Here is a 27,821-nt window from a genome sequence, read left to right as displayed (position 1 = left end):
GGCACTGTCCTATTACAGATGAAAAAACTGAGACTTTCCAAAAAGTGACTTTCCACGAAGTGACTTTTCATGGTCATACCACTAGAAAGTAGCTCACTGACTCAATTCAAAGTCCATCCTACCTGGAGCTGAGCTCCTAGTCACTGTACAGGCCTTTTCCAGGAATATTAGACTGTCAGTTCTTCCCTTCAACAAGCTCTATTAAACAGGCTAGAACTAGGCAAGTCAAAATCCCCTGAAGTGTGCTGTGGTGCTGATGATGGAAGGAACAAAGCTGGTAGGGAGTGAAATGAGATCAGCCAGCCCTGAGGGAAGAGGTGGCTGCAGAGATCTGACAGCCCCACAGGAGGGAGCATTCTAGGTAAAGGTAAGTACACAATGTGACCTCTAGGGGACACGCAAAACCCCAGCACTCCAGGGCCAATGGGAGGATGCTGGTCTGTGGATGATGTTCTTGGTTCATGACCACTATTTTATGGGCTGGCGGGCCTGTCATGCAGATGTGTCTGTGGAATTGAGAACTCTGGCGTAGCCCAACTCACCAGGGCTAGGAACTCTGTGATTGGCACTGGGGTCCTATTGCATTAAAGGGAATGGGTATCTGCCTGATGTGTCCACACCATGCTGTCTTGGTAGTAGCTGTGGAGTGTAGTCCTTCTCTGTAGCGCATGCCTACTCCTTTCTCAGAGCAGGAACTTGCATACTGGAGTTGAGAGGTACTGGCAGGAAGTAGCCAAAGCCAAGGCTTTATGAAGCCAGTGTTCACACTGGACACATTCTGGAAGGGTCACAGGCATCTGTGAGCCCTGCTGTGGACCTCATCCTCATCCCATCCAGCTTGCTGCTCTGAGGGGATGGCTGCAGTTTGGATCAGCTTGGCACACACACCACTATCCTTCTTCCTCTAGTTTTAAAATTTATGTGGAATTCACACAACTTAAAATTGACCATTTCAGAACATTTGGGTGACATTTGACTATATTCACAGTGCTGTCCAGCTACCACCTCTATACAGTTTTAAGGCCTTTCCTATTGCAAAACAATGCAACCCTAAACCTGTTGTATTAGTTAGCTTGTCAGCACTGTGGCCAAGACACTTGACGGAAATAGCCTGAGGAAGGAAGGATAGATCTGGCCCGTAGTTTCTGGGGTCTGCACCCACAGTTGCATGACCCCATGTGCTGCGGAGCAATGTCCTGGCGGCTGCAGGGGTCTGTGACCCAGAAGATTCTTCACTTCATGGCAGACAGGGAAGTAGAAGGAAGAGAAAGAGAATGGTGCCAGGGATGAAACACCCCAGGGTCTGCTCCCACTGACCTAGTCCTGCCTCCTCAAGTTTCCATAAAATAGTGCCACCAACTGAGAACCTAGGCTTTAACACGTGAGCCTGTGGAGGACATTGCACATCCAAACCACAGCGCCCAGCAAGCCATCAATCACTACTCCTGCAGCACCCGCCCCCCGCGTCCTAGCAGCCATCGGTCTTCTTTCTTTAACCCTCACATGAAAGATTGTTTGAAAAATGAAACTTTTCAGGACTTCAAGTGTGCTTTGCTGCAAACAAGTGTCTATGCATTGCCTGGTTCCATCTCTCTGTGTTTCATGTGTGTGAATACGGAAGCATATGCACCTTGACACTTATGGAGGTCAGAGGGCAACCTCAGGTATTGGTCTTTGCTGTCCATCTTTTTAAAAACATTATCTATTTATTGGCAAGCAGGGGTTGGGGGAGGAGAGCATGCCAGGACCTCTAGTCTAATCCCTGCAAACAGACTCCAGATGCATGCGCCACTTTGTGCATCTGGCTTTACATGGGTCCTAGGGAATTGAACTCGGGCTGTTAGGCTCTGAAAACAAGCACCTTAACTGCTGAGCCATCTTTCCAGCATGCCTTCTATATTTTGAGGCAGGGTCTCTTGTTACTTACTTTACTTGTCATGTTAGCTGGCCTGTGAGTTCTGTAGGATTCTCCTAGCTCTGTTCCCCTCTCACCTTAGCTGTTCTGGGAAGGTTCTGGGATCCAAACTCAGGTCCTCACACTTGCACGGCAAGGGCTGTATCCACTGGGTCATATCTCCAGCCCTCAGTCATCTTGCTCAGGGATGAATGCCCAAATATCGAAATCTTTCTATACCAGCTGGCAAATAACCCATAGCCCAAGTGACTTCTACCTCCCTGGCCTTGCCAGTCCCTTCTCTGGCACCCTTGGTATGGCCCAACCCTGAAATGTTAGTGTCTGGCCTAATGAGAGTCTTCACATGTCCTCTGGTACTTTGTCACGTCCATTCTGACAGGCAAACAAATAACTTGATAAATATTTTGGCTGCTAGCCCTGTGATGGAGGTTGGGCTTAGAATTCATCTGGTTGTCACACCCTTCTATCTAACAGCCGCCTTTCCCTGTTCACCTGTTTGGGTCCCACCTGCCTCAAACATCTTTACCATTTTAAAAAGGTCTTAGTCTAAAGTTCAATACTTCCTCCCATCATGTTTTTTACACCTTGATGAATGATGTGCTAACTTCCTAGGATATGCCAAGTATACCATCTGAGATGGAAAGATGCTATTTTGGGTGATAAATATGTTGATCTTTCCCTGGAGGAGTCCAAGACATCTGATGACAGTTTTGGCTTGTTCATTGCAGAACAATGTTTATGGGAGCCCCGGAAAGGCTTCTGTGGAACCTGGGATCAGTTATAGATTAAATGCACAGGGGAAAAACTGACCCAGATGGGTTTGCAAAGACAGTGTGTTAGTTAGGTGTGAAGTCCTTTTTATTGTTTTTGAGATAGGGTCTGGCTTTGAACCATAAGTGCAAGTTAGTGCTGGGATTACTATAGTGCACCACAGTCTCTAGCATTGGTGTGCAGTCTTCAGAGCCACACAGCCTGGGCTCAAATCCTCCTCTTGTGTTGCCAGCTATGTGATGCTGGGAAAGTTACTCAACTTCCTCAGCTCTGTTTCCATTTCAGTAAAATGAGGCAAGTCATATGTACATCCTAAGGTTTTGCCGAGGGTTCAATGAAAGACCAGGTACCACGCCAGCACAGCTCCCGGCTCAACACAAGAGCTCATTCACCGTTCACTGCCATTAGTCTTCTTTTCTTCTATCATGTTTTGTGCTAAATCATTTTTGGCTTTATAAACAGAACAAAAGGAACATGGATCCAGCCCCGTCAGCAATGGTGAGTCACAGAGGATGTGTTGAGCGTAGGAATGTCATGATAAGATCTATGCTCCAAGAAGATTAATTTGTCTGTGGCTCATAGGCTGGCCTGTAAGGAAGAGATGATCCTGGGAGGGGCTCTGCTAAGAGGTTGACGTAATAGTTTCCCTCAGCTGTCCTGTAGACTATGGCTGTCATAAGCCACTTGTGGTCATTTAAATTTAAATTGTTGAAAACAATAAAAGAAATTTTAAACTCAGCTCTTTCAATACAATAGCCATCCTTCAGGTACAGCCACATGTGCCCAGTGGCTGCTACTATGTTGGAGAATAAAATTTCCATTATTCCAGTGAGTTCTACCAGCTAGCATTGGTCCACAGTCATAGTGCTTAGGGCTGGGGAGATGACTCAGTGAATAAAGCACTTGCCGTGGGAGCTCAGTTCTCTAGCACACACATGAATGTTGGCTAGGAGCAGCAGCTCGCCTATAATCACAGTACACAGGAGGTGGAGACAGGGTATCCCCCAGGAGTCTAATCTGAAGTTGCCATCCTCCTCAGTCTTTTCTTATTGAAAACTTTTTGAATTATCCATATTTTAAATCCGTTTAATGGAGCACCTACTGAGCCCTCTTCATCTCCATTCTGCTTTTGACCTACAGAATCTCTTCACCCATATTTCACTAGATATACTGAGTCCCCCTTACCCCATTCTTCATGAGACATACCGAATCCTCCTCACCCTCATTCTTCATGAGACATATACGCACAGATAAACATGACATATTTAAAACACCTCTGGGGCTGGAGAGATGACTTAGCAGTTAAGGTGCCTGCCTGCAAAACCTAAGGACCTATGTTTGACTCCCCAGATCCCATGTTAAGTCAGATACACAAGGTGATGCATGTGCAAGGTTGCATATGTACACAAAGTGACACACATGTCTGAAGTTCAAGTATAGTGGCTGGAGACCCTGGCGTACAATTCTCTCTCTCTCTCTCTCTCCCCCCCCCCCGCCTCTCTCCCACTTAATCTCAGTCGCTCTCATTTAAAAAAAAAAAATAGTCCATTGTATTGGGCTTGCTTCCAAAAAAAAAAAAAAAACAAAAAAAAAACACTTCTGGATGACATTGCTCAGGCACCAGATGACCAAGATTAATGCCAATTTAGAGGATCTCTGATATGTCCAGGTGTTTAGATCTGGTCTCTGTGGAGGGAGAACCTGAGAGATGGGAGGCAAGCAAAGGCACCTCCCAAAGATTGCAGCTACTTGGTAGCAGCTACAGAAGTACTGGTGGGATGTGGAGGAAAATCTGACTTTCTGCAGACATGGATGACAATCGGAAGAGGGAAGAGTATGCCCTGGGGACCATGCCCACCCATGCGTGATATCCTCAGGCCTGAGGAGAGCGAGCACTCACGTGCTTTGCCCTCAGGTCACATCACACAGTGAAGGCATACTTTGTGAGATAATATGTTGAGATATGAAGTGATTTTCCCCCCAATTTCTATTTCTCTGAATCCTGTCATTAGTACCCTAAAGCCCTTCCCCCCAGACCTCTCAGCTAGTCATGAGTCACCTACTGCCTGGAGGAGATAGTTCTTGAGGGGGTAACAGAGGAACCCAGGCAGCACATTCTTGACTTTTCCATTCTCAAAGCTTCTATCTTCTCCTTCTCCTCCAGCAACCTCAACATGTGACCTCTAGGGTGTCGGGGCATGCCAAGGAAGGAGCAGATCACCGTGTACTGCTTGGGGGTTTGTCTTCCTGCTGTCCAGCCTCTTCAGCTGGAACAACGTCTCCCCAACCCCTGCCTCATGTATGGCTTTGGCCAGATAACCCCACACTCAGATACACATCTGGTCCCTAAGCAGAGTCCAGGACAGGGCCCTGCTATTTAGTCTCTGAAGGAGGCAGAACCCAAATGGGCTGACCTGGGGCATACACCCACTTTTCAACAGGAACAAAATAATTCCTCCCCCCACCTGCAGCACCAATGCCACCTGGGAACTTATTAAATGCAGACTTACCTCCTGAATCAAAGACTGACCCAGTAGTCTCTGCTTTGGCACGATTTCTAGGGTACCCTGGTATGCAGTGAAGTATAAGAACCACTATTTTTTTTTACATGCATATGTATGTGTGTGTGTTTGCACATGTAGGGGTGCACCTATGTGTGTGGGTGCACAAGTATGTGTGTAGGTCAGAAGCTGATGTTGGGTATCTTCCTTGATCAGAGTCTACTTATTAAGGCAGGGTCTCTCACTTTGAACCCAGAGTTCACTAATTCAGCTCGTCTAACTAGCTTTAAGCTTCTGCCCTACATATCAATCCTCCTGTCCATCCATCCATCTGTTCATTCATCTATTTAAAATAAAAGTGTCCAAAAGGCAAATTCTCCCTTTTCCATGGCTTCTGTGTTCCTGAATGTGTCTGACAGTATATAAGGGATGATATTCCTCTGTTGGGACTCCTTCTAACAGATTTTATTTTTCTTCCCCCATCACTCCTGAGCAACAGAAGAAACAGAAAACTTATCTTCCAGTGACAGCCCCTTCTGTGACTGCCCGGGGAGCATGACGTGAGACTGTGGCTGTCAGGTTTTCAAAACCCTTTTGAATTCCATCACTCAGTGATGTGGTTAATGTAGATAGGGCTTTTCTATCAGAGCAGGGAGCCCATTGAAGAAATGAGAAAATGTGTAGTGTTTCTCCACAGAAGGGAGGGCAGCCCGCCTTCCTTATAGCCAGGGAGGCTTTTGTCCCAAGCCTCTGGAAATTAAACCCATCACTTAGGATCCCAGGAAGCAGATTGTGGAGCTTCCAGCTTTCACTGCTTGGGCTGTGCAAAGCGGCCGTCAGTTTTGATTGAATGTCCAAATTAAGCTGCCAAGTAGCAGCTCTGCAGCTCCAGGGACCCCACGTTAGTATTTATGTCACATCTTTAGAAATAATCACGTTGCAAAACACCACCCCAAACCACGTCAGCCGCCAGGACAGACCACTGTGCTTCTTGCTACATCTACCCAGACAAAGACAGGGCCTCAAGGGCACCTCATCTTAGTTCCTGATCTGAGGATATAAGCAAGGAAGCGGCAAGTCTTGTTTCGTTTGTCCTTGTTTTCCACTGAAGATCATGCGGGAGGGAGGGGGGTCTTCAACCAAGAAATAAAGCTGACTTACTGGATGCTGAACGCCCAAGCCATCTGTCTTAGGCATAAGATCCTGAAGGCTGGCCTGAGGGGAACAGATGTTCCTGGGGAGGGGCTCCCTTGTTTAGGGAGCGGTCAGAAGAGCTTCTCCTCTGTGTGCATTAAGCTCTGCACACTCTGCCTGCCTGACAGAGTGAGAAATTATTGCATCCCCAGAGGCGCCCAGTGGTGACATTGCCCACATTACTGGGTGAGTGCCAGGAGAAAAGAGGCTGTGCTTATGTGACCTTAAGGATGGACTACATTAAATGCTCCCATGGAAGGGAGTGGCCTTTGGGCTCATGAGGGTGTGGCCCTGTGGAGTCAGAGTAGATGGAGTGTAGCCCTGGGGATTGCAAGTACCTGAGAGGCCAAAGACATTTTTGTAGAAAATAGTTAACAATGGATTTGGAGATGTGGCTCAGTTGGCAGTGTGCTCACTTAGCAATGCAGGAAGCCCTGGGTTCAATCCCCAGCACTGTGTGAACCCAACAAGGCCTGGTGGGTCACACCTGTCATTCAGCACTTAGGAGGTGGAGGCAGGAGGATCAGAAGCTCAAGGTCATTCTCAGCTACATGGTGAGTTTGAGGCAAACCTGGGCTACATGAAACCCTGCTTCAACCCCACCCCACAAAACTGAGTTTCTTGGATGACAAAACTGCTCAGAGCTGTGGAGAAACTCAATTACAAAGCCCAAAGGCATCGGGAGTTTTTCAATGATGTGTAGACTCAGAACTGGGGTGAATCAGCTGGACTGAAAAGTAATTGTAATTGTAAAAGTAATATGTGGGGCTGGAAAGGCAATGACCTGCGTTTACTTCCCCAGTACCATGTAAATCCAAATAAATGCACACGGAAGCCAATGTGTCTGGAGTTCATTTGTAGTAGCTGGGAGCCCCAGCTGACCATTCTTTCTCTCTCTTTGTGGTGGTGCACACCTTGAATCCCGGCACTCCAGAGGCAGAGGTAGAAGGATTGCTATGAGTTCAAAGCCAGCCTGAGACTGGATAGTAAATTCCAGGTCAGCCTGGGCTGGAGCAATACCTTACCTCAAAAAACAAAAAACAAATAAACAAAAAAAGTTATTATGCAAAAGACTGGCCTGATAACACAAAACAAAATATAAATTCTTTTAAAAATTATTTTATTATTTATTTATTTATTTATATATATAGAGAGAAATAGGCAGGGAGAGAATGGGTATGCCAGGGCTTTCAGCCACTGCCCATGAACTTCAGTTGTGTGTGCCCCCTTGTGCAGGTGCGGGTCCTGGGGAATAGAACCTGGGTCCTTTGGCTTTGTTGGCAAGTGCCTTAACCACTAAGCCATCTCTCCAGCCCAAAATACAAATTTTTTCAATGAATAGAAGTGGGCCTTCTATTTTAAATAGACTTGTCTGTGATGTCTAAGGATCCAGATTCAATTCCCCAGTACCCACATAAGCCAGATGCACCAGGTGGCACATGCATCTGGAGTTTGTTTACAGTGGTTAAAGGCCTTGGCATGCTCTTTCTTTCTTTCTTTCTTTCTTTCTTTCTTTCTTTCTTTCTTTCTTCTTTCTTTCTTTCTTTCTTTCTTTCTTTCTTTCTTCTTTCTTTCTTTCTTTCTTCTTTCTTTCTTTCTTTCTTTCTTTCTTTTTTTCTTTCTTCCTTTCTTCCTTTCTTCCTTTCTTTCTTTCTATCTGCCTCTTTCTCTCTCTTATTCTCTCTCAAATAAATAACTAAATAAAATTTTAAAAAGAGGAAGGAATAGTTCCCAGCTTATTTTCTGACACACACATTATCTTGATCTTATCACCAGATGAAAATAATATAAGGAAACTACTAGAAAATATTCCTTATGACCATAAATGTGAAAGAGCCAAATATTAGCAAATCAAACCTTACAATATACATGAATACATGAAAAGAATAATAAACCCCAACAAAGAAGACTTCTTTCAGATCTGTGGTAGTTTTTTTTTCCCCCAATAAAAAAGGTAATTCATACTGAACCAAAGCTCTACACTTAATGGTTCCTTCTTTCAAATCCCCACCATAATGACTGAGATTAAAAATGCAAAATTTTGGCCAGAGATACAAGTAGAAAAATGGTGTCAATCACATACTAGAACCTTTGGGAATTTCTCTAGGATGCAGTCAGACAATGCTAGCTAATTTTGTGTTCTCTTTTTCAACATCTCAGCCTCCTATGCATTCCTTTCATGTAATTGCATTGGTTGGAACTTCCAGAGGCATGTTAAATTATAGGAGTGATGCTGGGCATTCTTAATTTGATTGTGGTCCTAATAGATATGCCTCTTGGGTTTTACTAGCAAACGTGATGTAGGCCACTGATATATTTATTATATCAAGCAAAAGATTCATCCATTCCTGATTGCTATATGTCAAAAGAAGGAACTGCTATTGAATTTTTTCAGTTGTCTTTTTGCCATGATTACATAGTTTTTTTCTCCTTTGATCTACTCTACAATGAATAATATGAGTAATAGACTTTCCAAAACTATGACATGCTATTGTTTAAAGACATGTGATTAGATTTAAGTGTTTGAAAGATCACTTGGCATGGGGTGTGGATAAAGTAAGTTGAGGCATGACTAACTAAGGGGATGCTGGTTTTGACAAGAGAGGGAATGAGTGCCCAGGCCATCATCACAGAAGGAAGTGCTGTTTGCTGACTGCCCAGTGAACCAAGCATAACACCAGATTTGAATAGAAGTTAGTGATCACAACTGCCCTGTGACACTGTTGTCATTGTGAAGGTGGTGATGGTGAGCGGAGTGAGTAGGACTCCAATAGGTGAAATGATGAGAGATGGAATGAACAGGTCATTGTTACAGATGGAAGCAACAGGAAGGGGCCAGGTGATTCAGTTCACTCCCCCAGTTGGGCAGACGGTGATTGAAAAAGGAGGAGCAGATGTGGTGGGAGAGAGCGGTGAGATGGTAAGTTTGTTGACATGTTGAATTTGGTGTGCCTACGGGACACTGGATACGAGATGTCCAGAGATGATGGAACACAAGGCTGACTCAAATTGGTGGAGGCGGGAGTTAAGATTGTGGGCGCAAAGCCCTTGGGACGAGATAGAAACTTAAAAACCAACTTCTAAAAAGGGTAGAGTTTGATTGAAAGAGAAAATATCAGGAGAAAATTTTAAAATATTTTCTGCTTAAAGAAAATAAAAATACAATGTGTCAGAGTTTGTGGAATCCAGAAAAAGAAGTTCCTATAATGAATATTTATTGTAAAATCTACCAAACACTGAAAAAAGAAATAATTCTTTTAAAGGAACAGTTCCCAGCTATTTTTGTATAGCTAGTTTTATTTACCCAGATACTAAAACCAGTTGAAAACAGTATAAGAAAACAATGAGCAAGTATCCCCTCTGTAGTCAACTGCTCTACCGCTTAGCTGCACCCCTAAATATCCCTTCTAAACGTAAATGCAAGTGCTCAGAAAATCCTATCAAATCAAATATAGTAACATATGAAGAGAGTAATAAGTTCCAATCATACAGGTTTTGCCCTGGAAATGCAAAATTGGTACAATAATAAAAAAATCCATCTATGTAATTCACTATATAGATAACCTAAAGAAGGTAGCACCAATTTTACCAAGTAATACCAGTTGATGCAGAAAAAGCATTCATCATGATAAAAGTTCTCAGTACATTGGAAACAGAAGGAAACTTTCTTGATCTAATAAAGAAATCTACCAAAAACCTACATGTTACCAACAGGGAAAGGCTGCAGGCTTTCTTCTGTGCTATGAAATAATACCTCCTTCCTCATTGTCTCCAACATTTTTCTGGAAGATCTAGCCAGGATGATAAAACAATAGAAGAAGGCATGCAGAGTGGAAAAGCAAAATATAAAATAAAAGAACTGTCCCTGTCCAGGGAAAGCATAATTCTCTACCAAAAAATTTTCTTGGAAATAATAAATGAACTTAGCTACATTGGAGGATTAAGGTTAACGACACACAAAATGTATTTCTCTATGTTATCAATGAACAATGAAATTAAAATGAAAACCACCATTTTTAATAGCTTAAAAGCAAATGAAATATTCAGGTATAAATCTGATAGTGCTGCCTAGAATCTGTATGCTTAAGATTATAAAACACTGAAAGAAGTCAAAGATGGCCTAAAGAAATGGAGTGCTGTACCATGATTATGGGTTAGGAAAGACTCAGGACAGTAGGGATATCAGTTCTTTTTTTTATTTTTATTTTTTCTAGTACTTGGGATCAAATCCAGAATCTTGGGCAGCCAGGAAAGTACTCTGCCACTGAGCCACATCCCAGCCCAAGACGGCAAATTTTAAAGATTGATTTGTAGATGACAATCCAAATACCAACAGGATACTTTTGTTGATTATGAATAAGGTGATTCTAAAGTTTATATGGAAATGTAAAGAACTGAAGGTCAAGGATAAAATGGGAGGAATATTCCATCTTAGAAAACAAGAGCAGGCTAGAGAGATGGTTTTGCAGTTAAGGCTCTTGCCTGTGAAGCCCAAGGACCCATGTTTGACTCCCCACATTCCACATAAGACAGGTGCAAAAAGTGACGCATGCACAAGGTCACACATGTGCACAAGGTGGAGCATGTGTCTAGAGTTCAACTGCAATGGTTGGAGGCCCTGACATGCCAATATTCTCTCTTTATCTCCCTCTCATAAAAAAATTACAAAAAATTAAGAAATGATATAAAAGCACCCCTTATCAAGTACTATGAGATCAGCGAGAGGAGAGGAATAAAAGAGAGCCATATAAACCAGTGAGACTGAACAGAGAGTCCCACACAAATCAATCCTATTGACTTTTTGCAAAAGTGACAAGGTAGTGAAATTAGCAAAGGATAATCTTTTAACAGATGATTCTGGAATGTTCAGACATCTACGTCAGATAAGATGCACCTCATCCTCCACCTTATAGCATGTGGGGGAATTAATTCAAGGTGGCCGTAGAACTGAATGGGGAAAGTGAAGGGATGAAATTTTAGAAAACACAGAAGAAAGTGCTTATGATCTGGACTTAGACAAATAAGTCCTAGATGTGACACTAAAAATATGACTCAGACAAGAAAAAGGTAAGATAAATTAGAGTTCATTAAAATTTAAACATTTTTGTCCTGTGAAGAACAGGGTTAGAGTAGGAAAATACAAATTATAAACTGGAAGAAAATGTAGCAAATCAGGGGTGGGGAGGTAACTTAGTGGTAGACTTCTGGGTTAGCATGTTATCATTATACATGATAATGTTTACATGAAACACAATTAAACCCTGTGGTTTAATACTGGGTTGGGGAAGGAGAATGAAAGGGAAGGAGAGAGGGGTGGAGAGAGTAACAACAGTGAGAGTAGGGGCTGGGGAGATGGCTCGGTGGGTAAGGGTCTTGCCAACAGCATGAAATACCTGAGTTTAGATCCCCAATGCCTACACAAAACATAATGCAATTAAAATAAAAATCAGGGGCTGGAGAGATTGCTCGGTGGCTGAAGGTACTTGCTTGCAAAAACCTGACAGCCTGGGCGTAAATGCCCAGGCCCCACAGAAAGCCAAATGCCCAAGGTGGTACATGCATCTGGAGTTCATTTGCAGTGGCTGGACGCCGTGGTACAACCCTTCCCTTTCTCTCTTTCTCTCTCTCTCTGCTTGCAAGTAAATAAATAAAATACTTTAAAATAAAAATTTTGAGCTCTGAGACCATCAACGACGGAATTTACCTGTTTTTAAAATATTTTATCTGCAATGAGAGGAAGAGAGAAGGAGGGAGGGAGGGAAAGAGAGAGACAGGGAGAGAGAGAATGGGCATACCAGGGCCTGTTGCTACTAGAAATGAATACCAAATGGTGCTACTTTGTGCATCTGGCTTTACATGGGTACTGGGGAATTGAACCTGGACTCCCAGGCTTTACAAACAAGCACCTTTCACCACTGAACCATCAGCCTCTCCACTCTTTTCAGCTTCCATAAATTTGGTGATATACTTGCTTGGCAGTAAGACCTCATTAAATTACTTCCCAAGTGCTGTCAGAAGTTGTTCATCTACATCATCTGATGAAAACATGCTAGAGACAGAGGTTCTGCTACTACATACAACCCAGTTAACACATTTAATACAGTCCATTGGCAAATGAGATGGAGGTGGAAATCCAGTGGAGTTGTAAGAATGAAAGTCTTAAAAGTTGTCTTCTTCAGGCAGTGGGAAAGGACATGGACGAGGGGTGCCAATAGGGCGAAGGCAGTGTGGGGGACCAAACTGTGTTTGAAGATCATGAATGCATGGTGGCTCCAGGCCCCAAATGTGATGTCTCCTTGTAGGCTGATTTCTGAGGCAAGCACCCCTGATGTCTGGAGGCACGCAGAAAGGATGCTGTTGGAGAGACAAGAAGGTGAAGATATGTTCCTGGATGGAAATGATGGTCTAATTGGTGTGCTCCAGGCTAATGAGAGACCCTGTCTCAAAAAAAAATATGGATGGCAAATGACACTTGAAGTTATCCTTGGGCCTTCCACACATAGTCACACACACACACGCACACACGCATGCATACATGCATACACAAATATGTACCTGCACATACACCCACAAGAAAAGAACAGAAAAATAAAAATATAAAAGAATCCAAAATAGCTAGAAGAAAGAATCTTCACTGTGTCATCACATAGGAGTGATACATGATGGGTAACCTGAGTATGTTGGGTTGATAAATATACTGAAGCATCACACTATATCCCCATAAAGATGTGCAACGTTTATAGCCTTAAAATATTTAAAAGACTATTAAAAGACTATTGGGAGTTTAGCTGGAGATGCCATCCCAGACGAGGCTCCAAGTAGCTACATTATGATGGAAAGAGAATCATGATAATCAGGAAGGAATTTATTGCTTTTGGCTTCTGGTCATCTATCATCCCCCAGCTACCTCCTCCAAGATTCATTTGTATGAAAATCACATCGAAGGGATACTTTTTTAGCCCTGAAATTTATCTTGATCATTATAAATTTCTATCCTATGGTTTGGTCTGAATTCTCTCAAAGGAGAAATGAACTGGGCGTTTGGGGGCCTCTCTCATGCTCTTCAGCTTCTACTGTGGCATTATTGTCCTCTGTGACTAGGGCGATACTGGGTTTGGATATGGAGTATCTTTTCCAAAGGCCTGCCAGCGACATTACTGAGTTGATTGGGTTGTAAGGATGCTAACTTCAGTGAATTAATCCATGGATGCGCTTGCAGCAGAACAGACTATTAAGGAGTAGGGCCTGCTTGGGGGAAGTAAGTCCTTGGGGGCATGACTTTTAGGGGTTTATCTTGACCCTGGCCCCTTCCTCTCTCTGCTTCCTGTCTATGAAGTAAGCAGCTTCCTTATCACTGTCTTCTTCCATGATGTTTCTCCCTTGACACAGGCCTAAAAGCAACGGGGCAAGTCAGCCAACTATGGATGGAAACCTATGAAACCATGAGCCAAAACAAATCCTCTGTCCTGTAAGTTAATTTCTGTCAGGCATTTTGTCAGTGTGATGGAAGGCTAAGTGACGCAGGTGGTCATTTAACTTATTAACTGAGGCTTCTGGGCAAATGGGGCTGTGTGGCCATCCTGTCTGTTATCCAGTAGTTTACCTGAATTCAGTATAGTTTCATCACACTTTTGAAGACAGGAAACTGAGGCCAAGAGAAGTTAGGGAGAGGCATGACAGAAGTGGAATGTAAGCTCAGGTCTGGCACTAGAGTTTGTGGGCTCCCAATTCACCGGTACTGGCTCCCACCTGCACTGACTCTTTTCTCAATAGACACCATGACAGTCCCACAGATAGATGTGTGACAACTACACCTGTGTTGTGGGAAGCCAGCTGTTCTAGAAACCTCTGGGGCATGACATGTTTGGGACAACTGGTACCTACACATGGCTTCCCAAAGGCCCAGTGTTTGCTTGATTTGTAATCAGAGACATTACATGGATAGCCAGTTAAGGGGATAGGGAAAGGGACTCATAAAAGCCATAGCACCAGAGAAAGTTGAGCTTAGAAACCCCAAGGCCTAGAAACCATAGATAACAGGAAGCAAAGAAACACAAAGTAGAGAGAAGGGCCAAGATGCTTCCCATGTCTGCTGTCTCAGAGTAGTGGGGATTTTCCATTCTTTGTACTAAGTTCAGTGTCTTTCTTTGTGAGCATTTTAAAGAACTAACAGAGACTAAGTTGGAGTCATGGTTCTTATTAACCTCAAATACTTCAGTGACTATTTCCCAAGAACAGAGATATCCTCTTAGGTGTGCACAGTTAGGTTACATAACGAGGAACTATAGCATTGACCCATGCTGCATTGGGGTTAACTCTACGTCCAGGTAAATTCTCAGCCACCAGGATGTCATTGGAATTAGAGAGGTCAGAACAGGGCAGTGAAGTGTAACTTCTCCCCTATGCAGTGCCTCTCTCTCTCTCTCTCTCTCTCTCTCTCTCTCTCTCTCTCTCTCTCTCTCCCATTGGTTTCACCTGGGCCACCTGCTGAGTGTATCCCAGTGGTCTCAGTGAGGACATCTGGGATCTCTCTGTTATTTAGTGTGAAGCCCATGTTCTGGATTCTGTCACTTTTGAACCATCACTTGGCAGGTCCAGTTACTCTATAATGTCATTGGAGGAACAGAATGGGGACCCTGAAGTATCCTTTAAGGAAATGGATTACGAATGTTGTCAGTGTATAGCTTAATAATGCAATTAACACAAGACTTCATTTTCTTCGTAGGAAATTAGGATGCACTAGATAAGGCTAGTGTCCTTTTGCCTGCAGCCTCTAAGCCAGCCACTTTATCCCTTCTTCAGATGTAACCCTTATTTAAAATTAATTTTAGACACACTCTCCTGGATTCTTACATATTTATGTTCTTATGTTACCTTGTAGAAAACAAATTTCATTGTACCTTTGTTTTTGAAATTTTGGTGAGCCTTTCATAAACACTTGTAGTAATGTAATCTCAAAATTGCAGAGAAGTGGCAAAGATAGTATAAGGAAATGCTGTGTATGCTCCACCAGATGCACCGATTGTCTAGTTTTTCACTCTATTAAATATCTCTAGATATGTTCATTTGTTTTCTGAACCATTTGGAGATAACTTTGGGATCATGATTCCCATCAACACAAAAATGCTTAGGTATGCATTTCTCAAGGTCAAGGACATTTTCTTACATATGCATAATATAATTATCCAAATGAGGGCATGCAACATTGACCCAATGCTATTATCCAATAGCTTAGATCTCAATTTCATTCATTGTACCACTCAGACCTGTTTTTAATTTTTTTTTTTATCTTTTGGCATTTTTTAAATTGACAACTTCCATACTTACAGACAATAAACCATGATAATTCACTTCTTTTCCTACTTCCCATTCACAAATCCACTGTCAATCATAACCTCTTCCTCTCTCCATTAGTCTCTCTTTTATTTTGATGTCACCATCTTTTCCTTCTATGATGAGAGTCTTGTGACGGTTGTGCTAGGCATTGCAAGATCATGGATATCGAGACCAGTTTCTGTCTGAATGATTGCATTGTAAGCAGTCCTACCCTTCCTTTGGCTCTTATATGCTTTACACCACCTCTTTCACAATGGACCCTGAGCCTTTATGATAGAGATGTTTCAGTGCTGAACACTCTTCTGTCACTTCTTCTTAGCACTATGATGCCTTTTGGGTCATCCTAGTGGTCACTGCCATCTGAAATGAGAAGCTTCTCTAACCAAAAGTGAGAGTAACATTAATATGTGGGTATGAACCTTAGATAAAGTTCTTACAGGACAGTTTGGTGAGCATAGATAGGTATTTAACCAGACAAGAGCAGGCAGTGTGTTGTAATCATCTATGTTCCTTTTACATTTTTCTTCAAAACATTAGTGCATTAGTCGAAGCTGTCAGCATGGGAACAGTTGTCCAAGTATGAACATGTCCTAGATTGTTCAGACCTTCCTGTGTGGATGGGCACCCAAGTTACTTCTGAGTTTTGTTATTGCAAGCTTCCTTAAACTGAATGTTAGTAGGTGTGGCTTTGAATTCCAGTTGCAGTTTCAGTACACTCAATGAGGAGTCATGATGCCAAGGAAATTTCTTCTTTTCCATGCCATGAAAGGCCAGCACTATAAAACACTATAATTGTTTAGCCTTTCACCCATGACTTGTTTTTGGAGGCAGGAGAAACCTTAGGAAAGTTCTTGATGATGAGAAATTCCTAGGAGAATTATGAACACCATTGCTATCTATCATTTTATGACTGCACCAGATTAGGTGACTTTTACCTGCTGTGGAGCTCTCAATTGTATGATTTAAGCCCCAACCCAGCTCCATATACAAACCAAGAAATGCTCTCTGGCCCAACATGCTCTTTTGTGCACTTAGCTAACTTCTATTAGTGGGGAGAGATTGTTTTATCTGCTTTGTGGGAAGCATTTTGTACCATCTGTCCTGTGTCCTGGCTGGATTTCAATAAAGATAGTAAAGAAACACTTATGAAGAAAAATCAGGGCTGGAGAGATGGCTTAGCGGTTAAGCACTTGCCTGTGATGCCTAAGGACCCCTGTTTGAGGTTCCATTCCCAGGACCCATGTTAGCCTGATGCACAAGGGGGTGCACACATCTGGAGTTTGTTTGCAGTGGCTGGAAGCCCTGGCGCGCCCATTCTTTCTCTATCTGCCTCTTTCTCTCTCTGTCACTTTCAAATAAATAAATAAAAATAAACCAAAAAATTTTAAAAAAAAAGAAAAATCAAAGTTAGTCTCACCAAGTATGGTCTATAGAGATTTGCTTCCTCAATACCTAAGTGACTCTCTTGCTGGGAAGCATGGCTTTACTTTGAAGAGTGTCACTGGAACAGGCATTTAGATCTGAACCCAAGGATACTGTCACCTGCAATGATTCACTGGTTTTAAAGTAGCCACTCTTGGAGCCAAGAGGACCAAACTCCCAGAATAAATTCTACTCTACTTATTCCCAGAATTTTGTTTAGCCTTTTTGACAGAGAAGATTCAAATGGATAGAAGAGGGAGAAGGGCCTAGAAGGATGCCAAGAGAGGAGGAGTTGTGTCTCAATGAGCAATAATTGGTGCAAGGCATGGCAAATAGATGGCCAAGGATAGGTCAGTCTTATTAAGATGCTTGTCTTGAGATTGACAATGTCAGTCTGCAAGATCTGGGAAGTCCTAAATGTAAAATAGAAGACCTCTTACTTACTGTTGGTGTCAGTTTTTAAGACAAGTAGCTGGGGAAGTGGCTGTCCTAGAAGAGGATGAGCTGCATGCCCTACCAATCAATGACAGACAAGTTTCTGGCCCTCAAGAGCATCTCAGCTCATGTTTATATGCAGCTCACTGTGTGACAGAAGTGTCATTCCCAGACTAGAAACTGGCACATGCTATTTTCCTTGGAAGACTCAAGAAATAAGAGAAAATAACAGTTGGGGATTATACTCTATGGGGAAAACGTATTGGTATCTTAAGAAAGCATCACTCTACAGAACTGTGTTACTCAATGTGTGCTCTGTGGGACCAACCCCATCCACACACATGGAAACTTGTTGAAAAGCAAACAAGCAAACCTCCCTCCCAGCTTACTGAATCAGCATCTATCTGTGGGATATCTGTCGGAATCTCTTTCACAAGACCTCTCCAATGACCCTTATGCACACTAAGGTTTGAAAAGCTCTCTTCTAGAAGGGTTCAAAAGGGAAGATCAAGTTGCAATAAATCTGGATCTAATGGTGCAAGTCTATAATCTCAGCTATTAAGGAGGCTGAATCATAGGTTTAAGACATCCTGAACTACAGAGTGAGTTCAAAGCCAGTGTGGTGGTTTGATTCAGGTGTCCCCCATAAACTTAGGTGTTCTGAATTCTAGGTTCCCAGGTGATGACAATTTGGGAATTGAGTTCTACTGAAGGTGATGTATTGTGGAGGCTGGGCTTATGGGTTTTATAGCCAGCTTCCTCTTGCCAGTGTTTGGCACATTCTTCTGTTGCTGTTGTCCATCTGATGTTGCCCAGAAGGTGTTGTGCACCCTCTGCTCGTTCCATTGTTTTCCCTGGCCATCATGGAGCTTTCCGTCAAATCTGTAAGCCAAAATAAAACCTTTCCTCCAACAAGCTGCTCTTGGTTGGGTGTTTTCTACCAGCAATGTGAACCTGACTGCAACAGCCAGCCTGAGCAACTTAGCAAAAACCTGTATTAAAATGAAAATTAAACAGAGGACTAGGGATGTGGGTCAGTGGCAGGGCACTTACCTAGCATGAGTGAGGTCTTGGGTTCAACCCTCAGCACCACAGGAATCAATTAGTTGATTAGAATTAAATAAAATAAGCAGGTGGTTCTATTTTTGAACCCATTTGTAAATGGTTTACTTGTCATAATAAAAATAGACAAATGTAGTAATAGAGGTCACTGAATAATAGTAATAAAATAGGATAGCTAATATTTACTATTTTCTAGGTTCTTGATTCTGTGCTAAACATTCTTTTAAAAATATTTTATTTATGTATTTATTTATTTAAGAGTGAGACAGATACAGAGAATGGGTGTGTCAGGGTCATTAGCCACTGCAGATGAACTCCAAGTACATGTGACAGCTTGTGCATCTGGCTTATGTTAGAATTGAACCTGGGTCCTCAGGCTTTGCAGGCAAGTACCTTAGCCACTTAGCTATCTCTCCAGCCCCTGTGCTAAACATTCCTTATCCAATTTTTCTCTTATGCCAACCTATTGAGGTTGAAATATGTGAAGTGCTTGTGAGGCAAGATGCCTCACCTGGCAACATACAGCCCTGTGTGATGGTTTGAATGCAGATGCATGTCCCCCATAGCCTGAGGTACTTTTGATTAAGATTAAGCTTGCAACTTGAGTCTTTAGCAGGTGGAGCCCTGCTGGAAGAGTTGTGATCTTACAGTCCAGCCTGAAGGCGTGTTCAGAGCCAGTTTGAGCTTGGGCTGTTCATGGTTTGCTTGTGTTGGTTTTTCTCTATCTGTTATGGATCTATGGAAGTGAGCCAGCTTCTTCTGACATGGTGGAGATTCCCTGGAATATGTAATCCTGAAATAAACCCTTTTTCCCATGCTGCTTCTGGTCAGAAGTTTGTCCTAGAAACTATGACAGTATATGGCCTGGCATCTGTCTCATGAGGTAGCCTGACAGTTCATTTGTAGCAGTAAGAGACCCTGTCTCAAAGAAGGTGGGACACAGTTTTCTTTATTCTTTGTGGATAGGATCAGCATCTTTTGCTGTTTACTGCACCACCCAGGACCAGAATGCTTAGCACATAGTAGGCATTTGTATGTCAAACTTAACTGAATCAAGGTTAGAGTAGAACATTTCTTGTTTTTGGTTCAAGAATCAGCTTGCAGCCAAAATGGAGGATGAATTCAATCTGTGTCTTAGCCAAAAAAGTGTCATGGTGCTGGGAATGTTAGTGCACACTGACAGCGCACCAAGACCCTTTCTGATCTTGCCTATTCAGCTCTAATCCCAACTAGCTATAGGGCTTTAGACTAGTTAGCCTTCACTCTTCTTCTTCCCTTCTTCTTTCTTCTCTCCCTTATTCCCTCCCTCCCTCCCTTCCTTCCTCTCTTCTTTCTTTTCTACTTAATAATGGTCAGCTGCTTGGCAGCAGGAAAATAAAAGATAGATATTTACATTATAACAAGGTTGGAGGTTTGTCAGATAAGTAAAATAGAAAGAAATGTGCAAGGGAATTAAAAGTATTCTCAAGGGAGTGATTGCAATGTGCCCTAGAATGGAATGGAAATGGGATTGAATTGGGTACAGAGAGTGCATATTGGACCCATCCAGTGGATTGATTGGTGAAGAAAGCTGTGTTGCTATGGGTAACAGTTAATGAAATGGAAGCAATAGAAATGATATAAAACAGGTATGTTATGCATTGTTTGCTTAGGAGGAGAGAACTGATTGGGTGGAAGCAAAAGTCGCAGGAAGCAAGGGTGCGCTTCAGCTGCTAACTTCCAATACTCTGTCTTTTAATCTGTTTTCCCATAGAATTTAATCTGTAGGATTTCTGTTTTGTTGTCTCATTGAATTTGTGGAGCATTTAGAAAATGTGTTGAACAATAGCTGTAAAAATGGGTATCATTGTCTTACTCCTGACTTTAATGGGAATTGCTTTTATCATGAGCCATGGTGCTATTATTTCAAATGGCCTTGACCCTGTCAAAAGCTCTTGTTGCTATTTCCAGATAACTACAATGACCTTATGATTTTCTTCTTTCAGCTATAAATTGTTGAATATAGCTATTAATAATAGATTTTCTGAAAGGTTGAATTATCTTTGTGTTTCTGGTAGGAGTTGGATGCTCACCTTCTAGCAGAGCGTTTATTTATATTTACTTGGATTTTATCTCATAAGTGAGATGCCTAACACTGTATCACTATCATTTTATACTCCCCTTCCCTGAACTAACTATGTCACTACCTTTGGAATTGAATTAAAAAAAAAATCATTCTGTGTTTGTGTGTGGGGGGGGCCTGTGTGCCACAGCATACACATTGAGGCCAGAGGACAACTTTGAGGTGTCTATGCCCCACCTTCTTTGAGACGGTCTCTTGCTGCAAATGCACTGGCTGCAAACAAATGCCAGACTGACTGGCCCTGGAGCTTTGGATTCTCCTGGTTCTGCCTCTCATTGCTGTAGACATGTTGGGACCACAGACTCATGTGCCACTTTACATTGGCTTTATATGGTGCTCAAGAATTAGACCCTGATCTGCAAGCTTTACAAGCAAGTGACTTTAAGCATGAAGCCATCTCCTCAGCCCCTGAATTGACTCTTGATGAATTTCTTCCTGTTTCTCCAGGCTGATACTTTATTCTGCCTGGTCCTTTCTTTTTTATTATTTTTATTTTAAGTATTTTTATTTATTTATTTGCAAGCAGAAATATACCAGAGAGAGGGAAAGAGAGAGAGAGAAATGAATGGGTGCAGCAGGGCCTCCAGCCACTGCAAACAAACCCAAGATGCATGTACCACTGTACATGTAGCCTTGCATGGGCACTGGGGAATTGAACTCAGGTCCTTAGGCTTTTCAGGCAAGTATCTTAACCATTAAGCCATCTGTCTAGAACCACTCATTCTTTTCTACAGCTCAGTGCATTGCCAATGCTGATGCTTCTCTTCCCTTCCTTCCCTGAACTAGTCTTGTAACTGCCTTTACCTAGGTGTTCTTAGCTGAGGGTGGAGCCCAGCCATAGTGCTATTGATGTTTTTTCTTCCTTCTTTCTATGACTTTGCTTGGTGCTAGTGATGACTAACACATGAAAACAGGTACTTTTGGTTTAGATGGCAACTCTTTAAGTCTTTCTGAGCCTTTTAGAACTGAGGTAGCATTCCTGTCATATAAAATTTACCATTACCTACTTTATCTTTATTTCTTCAAGTATTTTTTATTTATTTGAGAAAGAGACAGTCAGAAAGAAAGGGATTGGATATGTCAGGGCCCCTTGCTACTGCAAACGAACTCCAGATGCAAGCACTACTTTGTGCATCTGGCTTTACATGGGTACTGGGGAATAGAATCCGTACCAGCAATCTTTTCAAGCAGGTGCCTTTAATCCCTGAGCCATCTCTCCAGCACTGCCAGTAGCTATTTTAGAATCTACAGTTCAGTGGCATTTGGTATATTCATAATGTACTGCAGCCATTATCTTGATCTAGTTCTAGAAAGTTTTCATCACCCCTGAAGAAAAGTCTACACTACTGAAACAATACCTCCTCCTTTCTCTTTGGCTCAGCCTGTAGCAACAGCCAATCTTCTGTATGTCTCTATGGGTTAACCTGCTTAGGAGTTTACAGTCAGACTTTTCAAGGCTGTAACCAGATACTTAAGAGAAAGACTTGAGAAAGGGAGGATTTATTTTGCTTACCATTTCAGAAGTTCCCATCCATCGTGGTGAGAGGAGTGTGGCAGAGCAGCTCTCATGATGGCGGACAAGAAGCAGAGTGAGCAGCTTCAGGAAGGGGCCTGGACAAGTTCCAGTCACCAAGGACATAGCCTGGGTGACCTTCTTTCTCCAGGCCCTGCCTTCTGCAATTCTACTGCCTTTCAGTAGTTTTGACTCCATCAATGAATCAAACCATTCACATTCAGAGCCCTCATGATCCAATCATCTCTGGTGACATTTTCATAGATATACCCATTGCTGTGCTTTATTAATGTCATAGGCACTTTCCAGCTCAATCCAGTTGACACTCACAACTAACCATCATCAGTGGGGCTGTTCCATTCTATGGAATGTGATCATTTGTGTCTAGATACACACATGTTCATAGCAGCACTGTTCCCAACAGTCAGAGTAAAGGCAACCCAATGTTGACCAGCTGATAATGTATAAACCAACGTGGTACATCTATACAATGGAATATCTCTGAGCCTTAAAACATAGCAAGGGACAAGAAAGATTGCTTAGTGGTTAAGGCACTTGCCTGCAAAGCCTAAGGACCCGGGTTCCATTCCGCAGTATGCACATAGCTAGATGCACAAGGTGGTGCATGCATCTGGAGTTCATTTGCAATGGCTAGAGGCCCTAGCATGCCCCCCCTTTTCTTATCTGCCTCTTTCTCTCAAATAAAAAATTTTAAGTAGCTAGGTTCTGACTCATGCCATAACACAGTATATATTGAATGCGTTCTGCTAAAAATCAAAGAAGCTGGCCTTCCTTGTGGGCATTCTAGAAGACAATTTCAGAAACATCACAGTGCCCCTTGGAGTGATATGAAAGCCAGAAATCTACTTGTAGGAGGAGTGAACATAAAGCATGTTGTATACATGTATGAGAATCTTACAAAGAAACATTATTTTTACAATTAATATGTGCTGATAAGAAAGATGAGCGCTGTGTTTAGCCAGTATAGTACAGACTCCACATTGTACTAGTTGACCTCACTCGTACGCTCTTAGCTGCCGATAGGAAGACATTGAGCAGATGTGATGCCCGAGTCGCAGCCCCACTCCGTGGATATCACTGGCTGACTGTGAGCATGTTGACCTCGCTGATGTAGAAACTGCTTTGTGTTTTTTAGTAAGAGATGCTAAAAACCTTGTACCTATGGACCCCAACGGCTTGTCAGATCCCTACGTAAAGCTGAAACTGATCCCTGATCCTAAAAGTGAGAGCAAGCAGAAGACCAAAACCATCAAGTGCTCGCTCAATCCCGAGTGGAATGAGACCTTCAGATTGTAAGTGAAGACTGTGGCAGCTGGGCATGGGTGGCATGGGTGGCAGAATTTGGGTTATAAGTCACCAGAGATTGGGGAGTTCCTCTCTCAGTCTCTGCTTTTTCCCTCTCTTTCTCTTTGCTTTTCTCCCCTTGCCCTTTCTTTTCTTCCATCTGCATTTCTGAATTGTGAAGCAAGTGAAAAGCAGAATGTGTTTTGTAACTAGGTTGACAATGCTGGGGGCATGGGAAAGTGGCTGGGAAGAGACTGCTGCAGGCTGGGCACGATAAATTGCGAGGTCATAGCATATAGGGTGTGGTGTGGTCAGCGTCTCCATAGGGCTGTTTAGGGGTCTCAGTCAGCTTCCCTCAAGGGAATTCCTTAGCCAGGTAGACTCTGGGGCTTCCTGTCTTCATGGATCTGGGCCAACAGGTGCTCATTACAACAATGGATATTCATGAATCATATGCTATGTATAACAAACACTGGTGAAATAATCTAACCTCAGACTCATTTTGTTTCCATTTCATGGATGAGGCTTGTAGAAATGAGAGAATGCCCTAAATGCCATGGCAAGTGGGAGGCAGAGCCTCATGCGACTGGATATCACAGGCCATGCTGCAGCCGCAGGGTAGCAGCATGGTTCTCGGAGGGTAGTTTCGTCTCCTTTTCTCAAAGCCAGACATGGACCACCTCAGCCTCAATCAACCTCAGAACAATTTTTCCCAAGACTCCAAAAGCCTTTTATTATATATTCTCTCTATCCTCATCCTCAGTTCACATATTTGCAAAGGCATACACCTGCATACCCAGTGATGCAATTAGTATCACTCTCTCTCCTAGCACCTGTCCATGGGACTTCCAGGACTCAGCAAAGCTTCTTAAGGCACCGACAGTGAGCATGAGCAGACCTGTTTGTGTCTATGCTGCCACAGGCTGTCAAACAGAAAGCTCCTATTCCCTGGAGAATGGAAGCTGAGTATGCCCCTTATAGAAGCTTGTACCGTTTAAGAACTTCTATCTCTTGAGCATGTCCTCTTGTACATTTAATCTGCTTGAAACATCATGACAGCCTCCACTGATCTTTCTCTGTCTCTCTCTCTCTAGTCAGCTTAAAGAATCAGACAAAGACCGAAGACTGTCAGTAGAGATTTGGGATTGGGATCTGACCAGCAGGAATGACTTCATGGGGTCATTGTCATTTGGGATTTCAGAGCTGCAGAAAGCTGGTGTCGATGGCTGGTAAGAGAAATTTTGTGTCTAATGTTGTACAATGTCATTTAGTGACCAGACATGGAGTCCAGTGTGTTCTTCTCTTTCTCTTAAAATTGCAACACAAAAGCTGAAGCCCAAAGTGATGGCTGGCAGGTTGGGTCTGATTTACAAACATGCCTTATTTGATTCTTATATTTAAAAAAGAAGAGTTAATTAGGCCTGGTGGAGATTAAGGCAGCAGAATCTCAAGTTCTAGGCCATCCTAGGCTACAGAGTGCATTCAAGACTAACCTGGGCAACTTAAAGACCCTGTTTCAAAATAAAAAGTAGCAAGAGGGTCCAGGATGTGGCTCTGTAATGGAGCACTTGCTTGCCGTGCAAGAGGCCCTGAGTTTAATACTCAATACTGAAAGAACAAACAGAAGAATTAGTTGCCAGGATTTAAAATCTGGGGCTCCAAGGCTACAGTTGAAACAATTGAATAATGTCCTCAACAGACAGGACATGGTTTTCTCTTTGCCACAGTTCTTGCCTCTCCATAGTTCATGGCAGTTGCCTAACTTGACACAGTTACATGAGTGGACCAGCCCATGGGCACTCAAGGGACCCTTGGCACTTACCCAGGAGATTGGAGTGGTCCACCAGCAGAACGTGACTCCTTAGGGAGGCATGTCAGCATTGAAGCACTTCCTAAGCCTGGCCTGGTCACCTGCAGCATCTCCTTTCTTCCCGTTATGGCAGGAAAAGATTCTCACTCCGTGCCTCCCGCAGAGAAGGAGGTCTGCCCTGTTGGCAACTGTTCTGCTGTTATCTGAGCAAAAGAGTCAGAATCAATAGTCCGACCCGGCTTCCCAGCGGTCACTGTGGGAGAAGTGATGATTGGATTGCTCTTACTTCTTTAAGATAAATTGTCTCATTTAGGACTTTTTCAGTTTCAAGTGAAAGGAAAGAAAAATTGAACTGATTTAGTAAGAAAGAGAATTCATCTTTCCAAATCCTATATCCTTGCCATTGTCTATCCACCTTACAGCTTCCTTGTTTTGGCCTCACATTTATCACAGACTCTTGTTCAAGTATATGGAGGGTTCTAGTCCCTGGGATACATCAGGGTAGAAGACAGACATGTGCTGGTGGAACTTGGCTTATATCAGGGGTGGAGAGGACAGAGATAAATCTTGAGCCAGAAATTACACAAATGACTTCAACATAAGAGGATGAAGTAGACAGAAGCTGAGTGGGGAAAAAAAAATCAAGGCACGTTAAAGAAAGCACACTTCATGAAAGGTTAAAAACATGATTCTCACAAAACAATGAGCATTTTCACCAATGATGATAAATAACTGATCCCATGAAAGGCTTGAGAAACTGGTACATGGAGAAAATGATGCTGAACTAACATGGCGACGTTAACTATAAAACCAGAAGACAAGGAGCAGTGGTCTGAACCTTGGCGTTCCATCAATTCCAAGACTGAAAAACAATGACCTCACTCCAGTTTCCCAAGGATTCACATCTTTCTTTGCAGGCTAGGGAGGCACTCTACAACCAACTGGGTATAACTAACTTAAACAAAGTGACATTACTGCAAAGAAGGAGACATCTAATTAGGAAACTCACTAGCATGACATGGAAAGGTCACACAAGCATCTTTTCTTCCCCTCCAAATCTTAGATGTTTTTAACATATGAATTTTTCATGCATGTATGTGTGTGTGTGTGTGTGTGTGTGTGTGTGTGTGTGTGTGTATGCAGGTATATGTGTGTGTCTGCCTATGTAGGTCAGGGGACAACTTTGGGTGTCATCTTCAAGAAGACTGCCTTTTTCTGAGATAGGGTCTCTCATTGGCCTGGAACTCATGAATTAGGCTAGATTAGCTGCTGTGCTGCAAGGTCCAGGGATCCTCCCATCTCTGCCTCCCCAGTGTTAGGGTTATAGGTACGTATGCCACATATCTGACATGGGTCAGTGTTGGAGATTGAACTTAGGTCCTCATGCTTACTACTTTACTACTTTACTTTACCTACTGAGTCATCTCTGTAGCCTTGTAAGAAGGATTTGGCTTTGCCTGTTCACATCTTCGTGTGTGCATAGATATGGTGTTTATTCCTCTTTAAGTCAGGTTTAAAAAGATTAAAGAGAAAGATTCCAGGGGGTAGAAGGGAGGCTTGAGAGAACATAATAATAATTATGATAACCATAGCTATCATTTATTGGCTCAGACTGAATACCAGGCACTGGGCTCAACATGTATGCAACACAGAAACAACAAAGCTTCATGATTGTGGAAAATGAGCTTGGACTTCACAGTAGCCAACCTTCTGGGCCTCTCTGCCTTGAAGAATGGCTGTGTGTTGCGCAGTGGATCAGTCTGCCCCTGTGGGGGTCAGAACTGGGTCTACTTCATGTTGGGGGCATCCCACTGGCTCGTTTTTTTTAAGAAGCAGCTTGACAACCTGCCTAGTTAGCATCACAACAGGAGGTTCCCCTGTAGGACCTATGACCTCCGTAGCCATGGACTTTTGGCCCTGTTTACAGTACCAAGCATGAGTTAGCTCCTGTGGAGAGGGTCTCAAATCCAATCTGAAAGTTGATGGCTACCCCCATGGAAGTCATGCAGCAGTGGCCACATCTTGCCAGGGAGGTCAGTTGTGAAGCAGTGCCCATAGCTGAGTCAGACTGTCAGTGACTCTGTGCACCCCCAGCAGCCCGCATAGTGCCTTCTGACGCTTTGAAAGCTAGCCCCTGATAACTTCCGGTTTGAGCTCTATGTCCTATTGTGTGGTCTCTCAGCAGTGTCCTGTGTTCCAGACCCTATTTTCCTCAGCACTTGTGGGACCTCTCATTTCTGAGTCTCCTCCACAAAGAGCTAGAGCTCTGTCCCAGAGTCTTCCAACCTTCCCCCCAAGTATGGTTCATGGTGGCATTGTCCTCCTTGAAGGTGGACCCTGCTAGGACACCACCCTGTACCCCCCTTTTCCCTTCTCTTTCCCAGTCCCTAGGTCTAACTAAGCACATACAATAGCCTTCTGCTTGGGTAGCACCT

At 43.0% G+C, this 27,821-nt stretch overlaps 1 protein-coding gene across 3 annotated transcripts in view; it reads left to right on the top strand.

Moving 5' to 3' along the window:
- Prkcb (protein kinase C beta) overlaps positions 1 to 27,821 on the top strand; it is a 393,262-nt gene that overhangs the window by 248,248 nt on the left and 117,193 nt on the right. For all 3 annotated transcript variants that reach the window (XM_004670196.2, XM_004670195.3, XM_045131080.1), the window contains 2 exons: positions 23,428 to 23,584; positions 24,671 to 24,805. In XM_004670196.2, coding sequence (XP_004670253.1) covers positions 23,428 to 23,584; positions 24,671 to 24,805 — 292 coding nt within the window. The remainder of the gene's footprint in view (positions 1 to 23,427; positions 23,585 to 24,670; positions 24,806 to 27,821) is intronic.

This window comes from Jaculus jaculus, chromosome 12 (assembly GCF_020740685.1).
Source record: "Jaculus jaculus isolate mJacJac1 chromosome 12, mJacJac1.mat.Y.cur, whole genome shotgun sequence".
Classification (NCBI taxonomy): Eukaryota; Metazoa; Chordata; class Mammalia; order Rodentia; family Dipodidae; genus Jaculus; species Jaculus jaculus.
This window is presented reverse-complemented; position numbering and strand designations above follow the sequence as displayed.